This window comes from Rhamphochromis longiceps, linkage group LG7 (genome assembly GCF_057381845.1).
Source record: "Rhamphochromis longiceps isolate RC_006_pf linkage group LG7, R_longiceps_female_GT1.1, whole genome shotgun sequence".
In the NCBI taxonomy this organism is placed as follows: domain Eukaryota; kingdom Metazoa; phylum Chordata; class Actinopteri; order Cichliformes; family Cichlidae; genus Rhamphochromis; species Rhamphochromis longiceps.
Window position 1 is genome coordinate 15587194 of NC_140563.1, and position 16321 is coordinate 15603514.

The window sequence follows — 16321 nt, forward strand, 5'->3', positions numbered from 1 at the left end:
GTGTTGGATTACAAGGACATTGTTGGTTTCCTCCTGACCTCCAGTGGCCAGTCAAACCTGTAAAATATTCACTCTATTTGCCTGTAAATATATGTACATAATTGTTTTGTTTTTTTGTTTGTTTGTTTTTCTCTGAGGTTTTTAAGTCCTTTTAGTTTCACTTCAGATTTTAGTATGTACTCTGACTCGGTTGCTTTTTTCTTTTTTAACTGATAAAATGTTGTTTTGTTTGAACTTGTTGATAAGCAGCTGCTTTTCTGTTGTATGCCTGCATAATTCCTGTGATGCTTTACTCCATTACATGCAGTCGTCTCTTATAAGGTGCAGTTTAAAAAAAAAAAAAAAAAAGAAGAAGAAAAGAAATGAGTGTCTTTGGGAGGAAAAATTTTTCTGAAATAATATTTTAAAGCTATGAAATGTAAGATAGACTAGGGTCTCAAATGAATACCAACCCATAATGGCAGAATCTTAATTTTGGAGATTTTTATTTAAGAGTCCGCTTCTGGTTGCGACATTTTGATCGTCCTCTTTGACAGGAGGGGTGGGTGGGAGGGTGGGGTTCAGGCATCTTGCACTTTGACATCCAGCCCTTTGTAAGTTGATGTAAACTCTTGTCACTTTTCTACACAGATGTGTATCGCCTAAATTTGTTATGTGGGGGAAAAATGAAATTGTAGCACCAGCAAATTGCCAACATGTTTGCTTTGAATCTTCTTTTCCAAGACGTCTTGTATGTGGGATCTTTGATGTAGGAGTCACGAGTTTTATTGACTTATTGAATGATCACTCCTGGTGTATTCAGTGTTACTCAATGGTTTCCTTGAAAATAAATACATTTTTATACGACACAAGGCTTCCTAGCAGTAACTGAGATTTTAGTTTGTTCAGCAACACTTTTTTTTAAAGATTTATTTTTAAAGTGAAGACAGCTTGCAGGATTATGCAAATTGATACAGAGGTGGACGAGTGAATGTGGAGATGCTCCTCTGGGATCAGTGCAACAGGAAAGAGGAGCAGGAGTTCTTTGGTTTGCTTTTTCTGATCAAAGCATCATTTTGATACTTAAAACTTTTTTCTTTTTTTTAATTTAAACTTTATTTTGTTTCCTAGACCTCATCAGATGACATAACCTTCAATGTTTTTGAAGGTTATGGGGACTAGACGGGGCATATTTATCCTATATGGGCTTCTCTCCTTTGGCTATGTCAACGACTAAGCAGTAGGACATGAGGACTAATGTGTAAAAAGATTTAATTGAATAATTAAAATTAAGTGAGAGAATAGCAGCTAACGTTAGCTAGCTGGCGTATTATTTAAAGAGGAAGAATAAAATTATTAGTATTATTAAAAATAATAAACCTGTGGCTCTCTTTCACTTTTGTCCTGTCTTCCTCCCCTCGTCCCCAACTGGTCTCTCAGATGGCCACCCCTCCCCGATCCTGGTTCTGCCAGAGGTTTCTTATTGTTAGAAGGGATTTTTTTTTTCCTTCCCACTGTCTCCAAATGCTTGCTCATAGGGGGGTCATCTGATTGCTGGGGTTTTATCTGCATTACTGTAGGGTCTTTACCTTCCTTTTGTAATGCACCTTGTGTGCATTATGTCTAGCCTCTTCATATTTTTTTTAATTGTAGTTTTATCTTCCTTTATTAAATTGTTTCTCTGCACTCAGTAAACCTGGACGTGTTTCCAATTCGCTATGTTTCTCGTTTGTGGACCATCATACTAACAGTTCGTATGGATCCAAATGAACATAGAGCATATTAAGAGCCAAAGCTAAAGAAATCCTTTTCTGTCCTCCAGGATTTTACACAGAACATTTCCTCAAAGTAAAGTCATTAAATATCTCTTGTGGCTGGGGTTATTGTGGGCCTTTTTTTCATTCAAAAATTGAATAAAAAGTAATGCAAAACGGGTTTAATATCCAAAGCGGCTAATTTTAATATGTTAACTGCAGCATAAACTACAATAACACAAAACAATTTACCTTTTTGTGACTTGCCGAGGACTAAGTATGTTTCTGCAGCAGTTTGTCCTACTTTTAAGCAGATGTTTCCCTCTTCAAAAGGAAAGAAATGACATACAGCAGCTGCAATGTCAACTGACAGACACCCAGTGAGTGCGGCCATATTTTACTGGCATGCACACAACCTGCGAGATTTTTCATTCAGCTAAGAACCTTGTGAGGCGTCCGGATGAGATAACCTGCTGATTTGTTAAACCTTTTGTTCTTTTGGGAAATGGGACATTATCTGATTACAGGTGCACACCGAATTGCCCCTTTCAGAGGTCATGTGACTCCGAATTCACCTTCATCCGAGTTTATCTAACAATGTTCGGACGGAAGACTTGTTTCAAAACAAAATCGCACTGTTGATAGCGTGGAGATAAGACGTGGGGATAATTAACCGTATATTTTAGACTAAATCCATCCATCTATTGGCTGGTGGTGGTGGGAGGAGGTTGTGGCTCATAAACTACGAAGCATGTGGTGTGACAATGCCGGGGTGCCCGGGGATATAAAAGGTGCAGACAGGCGCTCTCCCCTCAGGATAACGTCAGGTCTATCAACGATGCGGATGCTGCTATTTCTCAGTGCGCTGTTGGGGGTGTTCGGGTTGGAGAAAGCGTCCCCCGTGGACACCCAGCAGCTTCGGGCCCTTCAGTGCCCGCCCTGCGAGCGGATACACTGCTCTTCCCGGCGGGCGCTGAAGCTCCAGTGTAAAGGGGGCGTGACGACGGGTGTCTGCGGATGCTGCCCCGTGTGCGCCAAGACGGAGGGGGAGACCTGCGGGGGGACGTGGGACTACCTGGGGAAGTGCGACGAGGGGCTGGTGTGCGTTTTTCAGGACTCGGCAGCTGCCAAACCAGACGCAGAACGCAAAGGGATCTGCAAAGCAGGTGAGATTGTAACCATTACTCTAAAATGATGACAAGCAGCCACTGCGCATCAGATCCACGGGTGATGCTTTAATCACTCGTGAAATGCAATAGTGGGGAAATGAAAAGTTTTACAGCACCACAAAAAAGTTATCGAGTTGTTCTGATTTATTCACATGTACAGAAACCATCATGCTAATTAAAAGAAGGCTCTGTAAGCAAGAATGCAATATTTAACTCTTCCTTCTGGAAATAAAGTTGGCGGGAACTACAAAGGCGCTAAAATCTTCTCTAAACGCGTAAAATGCACTTGGTGAGATTCTTTGACTGTAAGTCTGTGTAGTGGGAATGGTGCTGGTGCGGTAAAATCTGGTTTATGAGCTGTGAAGACTGATAGTGTGGTCAAGGCTTCCTTTGAATCAAAGGTTCCTCAGCCATAATTACTCATCTTATCTGTCCCCGATGAAAAGAAGTGTCACCGTTATCAATACGATATCAGACCTTTTACAGTTTTCCTGTCTTTTTTTAAAGTCTGACTCCACAATGCGGGACTCTCATTCGTAATTTCTTTAAATCTGTGCAGTGATTGAACAGCTGGATGCAGAGAGCTGCCAACCAGAGTGCACCAAGGAGTACTGCCAGGCCAACCCCTCTGCAATCTGCTCTGCCAGGTGAGCCCCCTCTCCATCCTCTTAATGCCACGTTGTTTTTGTTGTTTTTAGCAATAATCAGAATTTCCTCGTCTGTAGGTCTACATCTCTGCAGAATAAAGAGTGCCAGGGCTCCTGCCAGCACACGTCCTGCTCCAGCTGTCTGCTGCTGAAGCGTCCATCGTGCTCTCAGACCTGCGCCCCGTCCGATTCCACCTGTCTGCAACACTTTGGAAAGTGTGTGCACAATCACCTGACTGCACCTCACAGTCCCATATGCCACAACAACCTCCAGGTAAGGAAAAACAATAATAATAAAAACCAAACTTTTCCCTGTTTTTTCTTTTTTTTTCTTCATTGCGCTCTGAATCCAACACGGTCTTTTTTTCTCTTTGCAGAGTAACTGCGAGGGGCATTTTGTGTGCTTGATCCCGGACTGTCCGAGCTCATCCAGCTAAGAAGAAACCAAGAGGAACACTTGTAGCAAAATGTGAAGAAAGGCAGCTATGTTTAAACCCTGTGAATATCTCAAAACTACTTAATCAACAATTACTTTTCGCCCCCTGCAATTTAAATCAAGATTAAAACCTTCTACTTTTTTAAATTCTATACCATCATGTATTGACTTTGCTCTATTTATTTATGGGGATTACCAGGCTGGATCTGCACTACTCTAGCTGTTAATTAATGCTGTCCAGTGATGTGCATTGCTTTATATGACGTTAGACAGTTGGCATAATCACTGTTTGTTTTTACGTGTTTTCTTGTATCTTATATGAACTTGTGTGTCACCATAAGTGTTTAATTCATGTACCACAACATGAAAACCTACCTGCTAAGTAAACATATGTCAGATTCTCTCTGTCACCTGTGTGTCAATTATTTAATTAGATCTCAAATTACTGGATATCATTACCAGTGATTGAATATTCTAATCCATATTCTTACAGTTTCAGCTATAAAATACAAATGCAGTAAACACATTATTTATAAAACACAAACTAACACAATACTTTACAAACAACCTGCAGTTTTTGGCCAGACCAGTAAATCCACTGCATAAAAAGAGCCCACAAACATGTGATAGATCTGTATCAGTCAGTCTACTGCCATAAAATATACTGACCAGCCACTTTATTAGGTACACTATACTAATACTGCTTTGGACCCACTTTTAGTTAATACCAATTTAATTCTTTATAGCACAGATTTGACAAGATGCTGCAATTATTCCTGAACTCATTGTCATGCTCTTAAGCAGTTTGAGATGATGTGAGGTTTCTGAAATGGAGCTTTATTATGTTGGAAAGAGCCATCAGGAGATTGGTGCACTGTGATTATAAAGGGATGGACATGAGCAGCAGGAGTACCTGGTACGCTATGGCATTTAAAAATGCTCAAAGTGTGCTGAGAAAACATCAAATCACCACCAGCTTCAACTGTTGATCCAACTCAGGATGGATTCATGATTCATTTGTGCAGTTTATGCCAAATTTTGACCCCACCATATGAGCGCTGAGATACTCAGAGCAAATTCACTTCCTCCTTCTAACGCTTGATTTGAACTTTAGCAGGTCATCTTGACCAAGCAGGGTAAAGACAACCTGCTCCATGTGGTTGGTGTCATGTGATTGGCTGATTAGATATTGGTGTTAACGAGCAGCTGAACAAGTATACCTAATGAAGTAGGCAATGAATGTACATTGCAATCAACAGATAAAAGCAAAAATAACAACAAAAAGAGATTTTACTTCTTTATCAAACAAGTTTCTGAGGTGTTTGAATGCTTTCCACACCTTTTCACTTGTGTGTAGCAATGCTTGCAGCAAGGCATCATGTATAGCAAAACATTTTATATAAGACATCATTATTTTCCTGCTTTGCAAAACCATCCAGTGGACTGTGTTGAACGTTTAAATCACGCTTAAAAACTCGCCTGTTCCATCTAGCTTTTGAAGCAAATTAGTTTGGACTTCCACCTGGTCTGCATTTGTGCTATGTAACTGTAACTGTCACTGTAACTATAATTGTTTTAACTGTTTTTGTTGCCTTTTGTTGTAATCTGCTTGGCTACCTTGTAGGAAGCACTTTGATGGACACTGACCTTTTTAAATGTGCTATAGAAATATAATATTGATTGATTGATTGTACTCTCTGACAGGTCTGCTCTGGCCTCGATCTGTAAGTGAGGGTTTTGGAGTTTTGGAGCAAATGTTGGCAAAGATAACAAACATCATACCTGACTGCAGACCTGCCTCAAGTTCAGTCCTGCACAATACACGTCTTTTACAGGGAAATATTAAATTGTTAATGCATGAATTTTTTTTATGAAGAAAACAAAGTGTGAGGCACAAACATTTAGTGGAATAATACAGATTCCCTTTCTTCTGATTGCTTCTCATTTTGGGAGTTTTTTCCTGATAAACAAGTTGAGCTCCCTCTACGGCTGCTGCCCCCCTCACAGTTGATGGTTATTGAATAACAGACAGTTTATGAGGCAGCAATAATGAAGCCTGTACATAAAGGGAATAAAGTGTGGACCAACAATGGGCAGTTTGTTCTGTGGCCTTCAAATGTGAGCCATTTCTGATGAACAGAAGCAGTTTATCTGAAGGATTTCGCAAGACGGGAATGGTTTTTAAACCAAAACAATGGCCTGCAATGTCTTTCATCTTCTTTCAAACTTGTTAGTAAGCTGCATCCGTGACGTAACGAGACATCGGAATAATATCTGATGTTTAATTAAAGTACAGAGATTTGTGCAGCATAACAAGTACACCTGAGGAAACGAAAACTAAGACTGAAAGCACTGTGCCATCGGTTATTTATGAGTAAATGAAATTATTTATTGACACAAAGTGTTCTCCTGGTTGTCTTCATTTCTTAATGAGAACCCCGATTTAAGCTAAAGTCTTGCTTTACATCGTCGCTCCACAAAACCAAACAAAAAAATTCTCTTTTGCGCGTTTCTCGGGCTGTTAATACACACACATCAGCACATCGGGTATCTATTAGGAAAACAGGATCGGTCACCAAAGCAGGCCGCCTGTGTTATCAAACCCATATATCACTCTCACTTTTTTCTTACTGATAAAGTACCACAGTTAAAAGAGGACTGTCTGTGTGCCAGCAGTAATAAATTTGCCCCTGTTAGAGGTAACCCATGTTTGAATGCAACACGAAAAGCTGAGAACAATAGAAACGACGCACTGTTCGAAAGAGGTGCCTCGCACTGTAAACACTGTTTACATTAGAGATGTTAGTATTTCAAATTCATTTTAACCTGATGCTTTAACACTTTTTTTATGCTGTATGGAAAAAAAAGCATGTGCACTGTGAAAGATTTTGAGCCACCCCTCACTTTTTTATATTTTGTTATCAATATGGGACATAAGTGCAATCATTTATCAAAATGTGCAAAAATACATAGATGTACAGCACCAAGACACAGGGAATAAAAGTCATTATTTCCTGGGCCACCTTTATAGTTAGCTCAGTCCATGACTGATAGTGCTTTATTGTACGTTTTTCTATCCAGGTGCGCTGTTACTGCAGTGGCACTGCGTTTGTGATCGATGTCATGCTGAAGAAATGAGACACACTCCAGATGGTGGATCAAATCTGGTTTCAATTTAGAAATTTTAACAAGACCTCCAACAACACTGGCTGAAATGCAGCCGTGACAGAGCCGCTGCCATGTCTTACAGATAGCTGAAACTCACGGTTGTACCTTTCTACTGACCTCCATACATACTGACAATGATTTGAACCAAGCCGCTGATTTTCAGTCCACCTCTTGTGTAATTTAACGTCCCCATTTTCCTTCCTTCAGAATGGCCTCATGACAGCCAACCTTCCACTGAGAGTATTTCTGATCAGGCTTCAATGAACAGTAGATGGATCAGCTGAAGGGCCAGTTGCATCTCTCAGATCCTGTGTCTGGTCTTTGCTGGAATTGTTTCATATTTCTTAAGGACATGACTCTCAGATACTGTTCATCTGCATTAGAGGGTTTGTTTGTTTGTTTTTTAGGTCTGCCACTTCTTCTTTTGTCATCCACATCTCCAGTTTCCTCAAATTTTTAAGAACATATATCGAAAGATTCCAAGTTTTTAGCTACTGTAGACATGAAACTGTCATTCCACGAGTTAGGTACCTTTTTTTTTATGTTTTGATGATTCAGAGATCAGTGGTTTTAGATGACAACCCTGAATATCTACTGATCCATACTACAACGCCGCAGTCCCCAAAACCGAATGTATACATTAAAATAAAAACCACTATATTTGATCTACACTTAAAAACAAAAGATTTAAAAACATCCCAATTTATTAATTTCCAAAATACAGACAATGACAATCTTAAGAATTTAAAAGTGGAATTTCAGTTTATCATTAAGGCCAGAAAAACTGATTAGTGATAATAATGGCTCAGTTAACGAGGAGTTCACTGCACATCAAACCAGAGAGAGAAAATCAAAACACACTGATTATTTAAACAGGATGATCTCCATCGTTGTGTCCTCGGAGGACTGAAACAACACAGTAACAGAGATTAACTATAAAACTGATTATTTACTGAATCATTCAAACTCAAGGAGCAACACTGCAATTGTCTTAAAATCAACAAAGATCTTCATACAGATTTCATTAAAATCAATATATAACAAGATTCCCATCTGAAACGATATGTTATCTTGCACTTACAGTAATGATGACTATATTACATTACATATTGCAAACAAAGCAAAGAACTATAAGAGAAAACAGTAGAAAGGTGCATAAAACTCTTCTTCTCATGCCTTCAGCCAACATCTTGGCAGGAAGGCACTGTGGATTAGAAACATCCATGCCATGTGTCCTGTTGTCGTTTCACCTGAATAGTCTGTTCCAAAAGGATACAAAGGTGTTGGAGTTTAAGGCACCGATGAATACAAGCAGCAGAAGGTAGAGACTCATCATGATGGCAAAATGGTGTCTGAGGAGCCACGAGCGGCTGCGGGAATGTCTGAGGAAGAAAAACAGAAAAGCACGGTGACCATCAGCACAGAAGAGCGAACTATCAAACCTCGGGATGAAAACAAGTAAACATTTTCATTTTCTTTCATGCTATTGATTATTTATCTGTCAGTTCTCTTAACCACTCATTAAATGAGGGTCACAGCGGAGCTGGAGCCAATCTGACATTGGGCAAGAGGTAAAGTACACCTTGGATCTGGACCCTGTTTTATTTTATTTTATTTTATTTCAAGTGGCTACTCGCGTCCATCCAGCTCTGGGTTTAAGAAGAGATGCCTACACCACTCCTGGTCCAGCCACCTCCTCTAGCTCTGTGGCATTCCCAAGACAGCCAATAGAAAAAATACTGCCAGAATGTCCTGGGTCCATCCTGGGATCGCCTCCTGGGTAGACATGCCTGAAACACCTCACATAGGAGGCACCCAGGAAGCATCCACCACATCAACTGGAGGAGTAGCAGCTCTACACTGAAGTTCACTCTAAGGCCAAGCCCAGATACTCTTCAAAGGAAAGTTGTCTCTACTCAACACTATACTCTCTTTTATTTAATCTGAATTAGTAAATGAATGAGTAAAATAGATAAAAACAAGTTTAAAAAATTGTATTCTGCTTCTCTTCTTTGCTCTTAGTGGGCTGTAATCAGATTACTGAGACTGCGTGCTGGAGGACATTCAAATAAATGTGACCTTTCCACAACTTTCACATTGAATTTCTGATTTGTCAGCCAATCCTGTTCTGTATGAAAGCATTTTTAGGTCTAATGTTGCCTATTCACCAGTACACAAAAGCAAACTGCATCATTTGTCCCAGAAAAGTCTTACCTGGACAGGTGCCTCTGCTGAGAGTAAACAAGCAGGTACTTGACTCGTAAAAGCTGATTATTGGTGACTACAAAGTATTTATGTGGTACATCCCCTCCTTCACTGTTCTTTGCCCTCGAGCGCTGGCGGTCTACAACTTCAGAATCTGAAATGAAAAATGAGCGGAAGGCTTTAATAGGTTCTGATTTAAAGAGCAATAAGCAGGTAGAACATTCCTGGAAAGATTTATGCAGTTACTGAGTGTTTTGAGAGGCATAAAGGTCCGAAATAAATTCAAGACAAAGTGTAGGCCACTTTGTTTTTACCCACAACGTGTCATATTACATCATATAAGAGCATTATCGCTGCCACGAGTACTCTCTGCAGTACTTTGTGACTCCCTGAATTGGTATTTTTGGCAACAGTGAATTTTTCTGTTTCCCTAACTCTAGCCTGTCTGGACATTAAGTCCTCACTCTTCCTGATAAGTGGAGGTCAGCTGTGAATCAGGAGAGCAGATTGCATGCATACTCCAGTGGGCTGGTCCAAGTGTCCCTGTCCAAGATACTGGACAAAGTGCATCCACGTGAGTGTTTGTAAGAGGTAAAAAGTGCTTAAAAGACAAGAGAATAAAGCAGTGCATTAATGTGTGTGTGAATGAATGAAAGTGACTTGTAAGTGTTTTGAGGGCTAAGTTAGAGTAAATGGAAAAAGTGTACTCCGGGTCAGGGACAGGTTCCTGCCCCAAGTTGGAGGAGTTTGGTCTTGTTCATGAGTGACGGGAGAAGGAAGCGGTAGATCGACAGACGGATTGGTGCAGTGTACTGGTCTGTTGTGGTGAAGAGAGAGCTGAGTGTAAAAGCGAAGCTCTCAATTTACCAGTTGATCTACGTCCCTACCCTCACCTATGGTCACGAGCTGTGGGTAGTGACCGAAAGAACGAGATCGCGAATACAAGAGGTGGATATGGGCTTCCTCTGAAGGGTGGCTGGCCTCTCCCTTAGACATAGGTTGATAAGTTCGGCCATTCGGGAGGGGCTTAGAGTAGAGCCGCTGCTCCTCCACATTGAAAGGAGCCAGTTGAGGTGGTTCGGGCATCTGACAAGGATGCCTCCTGGGCGCCTCCTGGGTGAGGTGTCCTGGGCATGTCCCACTGGGAAGAGGCCCCAGGGCAGACCCAGGACACACTGGAGAGATTATATCCCTCGGCTGGCCTGGGAACGCCTTGGTGTTCCTCTGGACAAGCTGGAGGAGGTGGCTGGGGAGAGGGAGGTCTGGGCTTCTCTGCTTGGGCTGCCGCCTCCACGACCCGACCCCAGATAAGCGGAAGAAAATGGATGGATGGATGGATGGATGGAAGTGTATATAGGTATTTAAGCAATAAAAGTACCTTGTTTTAACCAAGTTAGCACAGGAGCCTTGGTGGATCTTATGCAAGCAAAGAGACTTAAAAACATCACTGTGCATCGTCTACATGATCATTAGTGCAGGCTTGGTACCCACAGCTGTTTTGGTCCCATCAGCACCACCCAGATCCCCATCACCTTTCTCTTTCTCCATCTTATGCTGGCTGATCGTTAGGTATTATTATCTGCTATGTGAAGTATCACGACTCAAGTATCAAACAACAAATACTAATTCTGTTACAGCCTTGTTACATGACGTGTCATTCGAAGTTATCCCTATCTAACATCACTCACCCATCAAGTCCCTCGCCCATTTCTGCTCTGGTTCTGCTCACTCCACCGAATTATGTCTCCCATTATTTGCTCTGTTCCTTTTCTCTTCCCAGTCTCTCTGATTCACTCTTATTTAAAAACTGTGACCCGTCATATATGTACAAATGCACACATTTTTGACCTCTTTACTCCATATGTCTTATTGCTAATTGTTGACAGCTCAGGTGTTTTCATAAACTGTCACTTTTTTGTTGCCTCCTCATAGCTTTGGAATCCATGTTGAAGACATACTGCTTTTACCCGACTGTTAAACATACCTTTTTTCTTCACCTGGCATTTAACATCTGGATGATCAATGACTTCACACAAGGCGACACAGCTCAGCAGTGGACCTAGAATGCTTTCTCTCCAGCCGCTGCTGTGGGGACTGTAGAGGACAGCCATACTGAGGTCACTAGTGAGGTAGGTCCCCTCTCCAAACACCGAGTTCTGCAATGAAAAATGTCCATGTAAGCCCAATGTATCACTCTGATTTACACTCCAGCCCTTCAGCATCCTCTTAAACTTGCCTTGCTCCTCATGATCTGTAAAAAAACAATTTTTTAAATAAGGTTTCGGTACACTGACCTTGTTGAGGTGACAGTGTAGGCCGTTGTGAATAATCGAATGAAAGTTCTCCAAGCGGCTCCCGTGGAAAGCATAGAAAACATCTCGTCCTTCCCTCGTCCTCTCAAACCTCGCGTTCATCTGATCAGAGTACTCCAGCTCAAAGAGGAAGTCTGGCACGGGTGCAGACATCCCTTCATTTTCCGTCAGGCTGCAGAGTTTGGCGTACTAGTGAAGATCGGAGAAACACGCTTGAGCAAAGAAGAAAGCTGTGCAAGTTTGTGGTTTATCTCTCTATGCCTGTAACATACCTCTTCCTTCTGTAGTGTCTTTACAGCAAAGCTCTTTGAAGACAGAATCCAGTGTGCGAGGGCCAAATGATGATCTGCTTCTCCAGGTCGTAGTCTCACCAGCTCTCTCACACCAGGCAACGAGTTCACATCTGCCAGCTGGAGAAGGAAAAACTCCTTTCTTTTATCATATTACCACAAACAGATTCAAATGTCTCTTTTACACACGTCTCTCAAAGTGAGAAGACACCAAAGACATGAAATGATCACAAATTCATCTATGAGTAATAATTGGCATGAAGCTACCATTAACAGCACATCACTGCCACCGAGTGGATATATATCATGTTACATTTGATCAGTTCTCTCAATTATCTTAGCAGACCATATCGCAACTGAAAATAAACAATTCTTGTTTCTTCCCACTCATTCAACACAGGATCATAGGTCAGCCTATATGAGTGGTAGTGGATTTGAGAGTTGATACCGATTACTTGCTGGGAATTTTTCTGAAGTAGCTACATTTTATGTTCTACTGTTGAGTCTGCCATCCCTCTGTCTTCCCCTTTTGTGTAGATGTGTGCATGTATGTTATTTTTTCTAGTTGCCATGTAAAGCTCTGTATCCCTTTTCATGTTAATGAGTGTCCTTGTGCTAGGATACCTCTGTCCATAGGCTTGGTGATCATTCTGATCAGTCACCTGAGTGAATGAATATATGGCTGAACTACAGAGGCGCTGCTGCTGTTGGTTTGGTGATCTTGACCCTACCCCTGAGGCTGGTTAAAGCTTGTATGATTAAACTGAGGAGCACTTAGGCAAGCATAGGCTACCAGTGACTATAATCTAGGATCTTCAAGAGGTTTTGACAATCACTTTAGCACTCACCAACTCCTCAAACTCCTTATTGTCACCACTTAAGTAACGAGGAGGGAATGGTCTAAGCAAAGAGTCTCTCTTGTAGTTCTGAGTGGCAGCAACGAAGAGGCTGCATCGCAGGTCTGCTGCTACGGGGTCTCTTTGCAGGCAAGAGCACACCAGCTCTCTGACTGCTTCAGGTGGCAGCGGTGGCTGCATTCCCAGCACTGTGTACAAAGAGATAAGATAGCACACGGCCAAGGTCTAGGTTTCCGCTTTATGCAAGTCTGCAGTCAATAATGACTAAGTTTTTAATCCTCACACATTGAAATATTTCAACTATCAAGGCTCTTGTAGTTTATTTCACTCAAATCCTCACATCAAAGAGGATGCTATAATTTAACATTTAGCTTTTTGGTGAGTATTGTGGCAGTGTGGCATCTCGCTGCCTTTTTTCTTTTACTTTGAAAGATGTTCTGCTTGGGATGCAAACGCTGACATTACACCTCACCCTTGGTTTGCTAAACTAGGACACTAGCTAAATTCAGCTCATCTACTGGAACAATTACATACTTTAGCTTTTGCTAAGTTAGATTGTTTTGGTTTAATACAATCTTTATAAAGTCAATATTAGGACAAAAATGACAGTTCAATTATAGTTACTAATGCTGATTTGTAATGTTAGTCTTACCTTTCTGTATTTGGTTACTAATATTATGCAAAGAAAGCGACGTCTGAGTAGCTAACATTAGCTGAGCCACTACAAGAGAGCATAACTGCCGCTCTTCACTAAATAAAGCCTTGTCGGACTACTGCAGGTCCCCGTATGTATTGGGAATACATCACTGTGGCACTCGTATGAGTTAAATTTGACAGACCTTGTTTAGAAATATAATTTTTGCCCTTACCTTCAGTCTTGCTTAACTCATAGCACTGAAGGGAAAGCTAGCGTTAGCTTCAGGCACTGCTGCGTTCAAGCACAGTTCTGCCTTTTGGAAACCGTATACGAAACACATCAGACAGATGTGCAGCTGAGAAAGCGTGTGAGCCGTGCTATCGAGGCAGTCTGAGACAAAGACGGAGCACAAAATTAATTTCCGCATAAACGCCAATGTGTATTCGGTCTGCTGTTTTAAAACGTTTATTCTAGCAGGAGGGACCATGCGCTTACCTGCTGCTCTCTGGCAGGTAGCTCCAAGCCCTCCTGGGTTTTAAATGCACCTTAGAACACACATGCATCAACATTACAATGAGCGGGTGGAGGGAGGTTCGGAGTCTTCTCTCACCCCCGTTCTCTGCGACCTGCTGGAGCAGGGGGGCTAGGACTAGGAGGAGGAGTTGGCCGTCCGACTGCGGTCTGGAGTGTGGAGCCTTCCTGCTGCTGCGGAGTCGGGGCGGTCTGCCTCCCCCCACCGCAGGGAAAAGGGAAACACCACCTGGGTCTGGGTGCAGTTCCCCCCTCCAGGGGCGGGGGCACCTAGACCCGGTTTGTAGAGTACGCTTGGGGAGTGTGATCGTGTGTACAACGTCTCTTTATGTCTGTCTCCACGTTGGTTGAGTGTGGAGTAAGTGCATATGAGAGCATGAGGGTGGGAATGGATGTTTGTATCTGTGTGTGCCTGTATGTCTGTGTCTATATGTCAGGTTGGGTGTCAGGCGCCACCTCTCTGGGGACATCTCAGGCCCTCCAAGGTTTGGAGGCCTATCTCCCCCTACCACCACTTCCCCTGCCAGTGGCGGACCCCCTCAGACATCGGTGCGTTGGTGGTTCTTTGTGTCCGGGGATGGGCGTCCAGGTACACACCGGCTCACTCCTTGGCGGCCGCTTATCGGGGCCTGGAGCCTGGGGCTCGCTCGGGCCACTTCGGAGGTGGGGTGCCCCCGGCCTCTCGGCCTGGGGCTCGGTCACTCAGGCGCAGCTGGCTGCCGGCGGAGCTCACGGGCGCGTCACTGCAACTCCCCCTGGCTTCTGCTCCGCGGCTGCTGAGTGAGCCCTCATCTGGGACTCTCCTCAGCTCTTTCCGGGACAGTGGCGCAGCTGCCCCTCTGTTGGTCTTCCTTGGTCTCTTGTGTTCTGGGGGCCTCTGGATGTCTGGAGTTTTGATCTCCTCCACACCTGCTTCACGCCCTGGAGGACGGGGCTGTGGCCCCCCCACACCCTCTAGCAGATTATTACATGAAGGAACCTTTTAAAAAAACAAAAAACAAGCGCGTCCATGCTCACAGGTGTACACACGGGTGATCACACCCACAAACTACACCCTTTTTGGCTCCTACCTCAAAGCACACTGTGTTCTGTTGATCTTATGTGCTGCACAATAATGTTTAACATTTAGTATTTACTGTCATATTCCCATATATCATTGTGATGTTGTTTATTCTATTACTCTTGTTCTCTTCTGCTTGCTTTCTTTTTTCTTTCTCAGCAGGTGATCCAGGTGATTGATATATGCATTTTTTTTTCTCTGCCCGTTCTGTTGGTTTTTGTCTTTTGCCCTTCTCCCCCGTCCCTCTTCTCAGCTGTTTCTCTTTCCCTCTTTCTTTCTCCCCTTCTTTCCCCCAGTCAAGTCTGTCCCGTATTCAGTAAGTGAAAATAAAATAAACAATAAAAGGTGAATCAAATGGACCATTACGGCAAGGCTGGGATGGTCAGTTTGGTAAAGTAAATCCGTTGGGCATCTTTCTTTGCCTTTAGACAACAATTCTGATGGCAAAAGAGCCAAACGGGACAGGCCAAAAGAAGAAGAAAAAAAAACAAAACAAAAAAAAACAAACGTTTATTCTACCTGGAGTCTAACATTGCACAGGGCACGCGAAGGCAGGATTCATGAGACCAACTGTACCGATGTTTCAGAGAGCCATCTAATGTTTGACAGTAGCAACTAAACAGTGCTTCAGCTGCTGGGGTGGCACGATAGACAGTCTTAGGCCATTCATATCTTTGTATTTTATTAGGCACACCGATTTAGTGAGATATATGCAAACATACAGTACACTGAAGTACAGAAAAAAAAAGATTTTGGACCATTCTAATACGTTTGAAAGTCAATATTTGATATAAACATATCAGTTTTTCACCACACCCTGAACGCTCTTTGATAAGCTTTCTTATCATTTCTTTAAGCAGACTTCAGACATAGTTCTCCAGGTTTCTTGAAGGGCATTCAGAGGTCTTTTTTGAATGTTCGCTGCCTTTTGTTCCACTCTTTCTCAAGATCTTCCCACACTGCTTCAGTAATGATGAGGTCCAGGCGCTGGGAAGGCCAGTCTATGACTAATAGTGATCCACTGTTTGATTTGAATCACATGTTTTCCAGATGGTAATATGTGGTGGATCAAAATCTGATGGTATTTTTTGTGTTCATTATTCCATCAATTTGCGAAGATCCCAAACACCACTGTGTTTTCCAGGTGGCTGTCTGCTATACCTCTCTCTCCTGACCTGTTGCCACTGTTCTACAGTCCAGTTCTTGTGTAGTTGGGTATACCTCAGCCTTTTCTTTCTGTTTCCCTTCCTTCAAATCTGTTTTCAAAGACATGTTA

The 16321-nt window shown here is 42.4% G+C and overlaps 2 protein-coding genes across 4 annotated transcripts; one reads left to right on the forward strand and one right to left on the reverse strand.

Annotated features, from left to right (window-relative positions):
* Nucleotides 1–2484: 2484 nt before the first annotated feature.
* Nucleotides 2485–4359, forward strand: LOC146665053 (uncharacterized). Its single transcript, XM_085411086.1, has 4 exons — nucleotides 2485–2899; nucleotides 3462–3549; nucleotides 3628–3823; nucleotides 3927–4359. Exons 1-4 carry the CDS (start codon nucleotides 2485–2487, stop codon nucleotides 3984–3986), a joined length of 759 nt encoding a protein of 252 aa, XP_085267212.1. The 3' UTR covers nucleotides 3987–4359.
* A 3308-nt stretch (nucleotides 4360–7667) lies between these two features.
* Nucleotides 7668–14161, reverse strand: parp16 (poly (ADP-ribose) polymerase family, member 16). 3 transcript variants are annotated; one of them, XM_085412488.1, is made up of 8 exons: nucleotides 13950–14160; nucleotides 13687–13844; nucleotides 12809–13005; nucleotides 11943–12080; nucleotides 11653–11859; nucleotides 11343–11514; nucleotides 9368–9512; nucleotides 7668–8535 (listed from the first exon to the last, which is right to left on the reverse strand). In XM_085412488.1, the coding sequence occupies exons 3-8, from the start codon at nucleotides 12995–12997 to the stop codon at nucleotides 8400–8402; spliced, it is 987 nt and encodes a 328-aa protein (XP_085268614.1). In that variant the 5' UTR covers nucleotides 12998–13005; nucleotides 13687–13844; nucleotides 13950–14160; the 3' UTR covers nucleotides 7668–8399. The 3 variants fall into 3 exon arrangements, with proteins under 3 accessions (XP_085268614.1, XP_085268615.1, XP_085268613.1); XM_085412489.1 differs by lacking the exon at nucleotides 13687–13844 and having other exon boundaries at nucleotides 13950–14161; XM_085412487.1 differs by lacking the exons at nucleotides 13687–13844; nucleotides 13950–14160 and adding an exon at nucleotides 13470–13610.
* Nucleotides 14162–16321: the final 2160 nt, after the last annotated feature.

Bases quoted from the DNA above. Each gene is read 5' to 3' on its own strand.
- LOC146665053 (XM_085411086.1), top strand. From the start codon at position 2,485: ATGTGGTGTGACAATGCCGGGGTGCCCGGGGATATAAAAGGTGCAGAC. The intron at 2,900-3,461 runs GTGAGATTGTAA...AAATCTGTGCAG, and splicing joins CAAAGGGATCTGCAAAGCAG to TGATTGAACAGCTGGATGCA. The intron at 3,550-3,627 runs GTGAGCCCCCTC...CCTCGTCTGTAG, and splicing joins TCTGCAATCTGCTCTGCCAG to GTCTACATCTCTGCAGAATA.
- parp16 (XM_085412487.1), bottom strand. From the start codon at position 13,527: ATGTTAGCTACTCAGACGTCGCTTTCTTTGCATAATATTAGTAACCAA. The intron at 13,006-13,469 runs GTAAGACTAACA...CTTTGTACACAG, and splicing joins TAGTAACCAAATACAGAAAG to TGCTGGGAATGCAGCCACCG. The intron at 11,515-11,652 runs GTCAGTGTACCG...TTTTCATTGCAG, and splicing joins TACACTGTCACCTCAACAAG to AACTCGGTGTTTGGAGAGGG.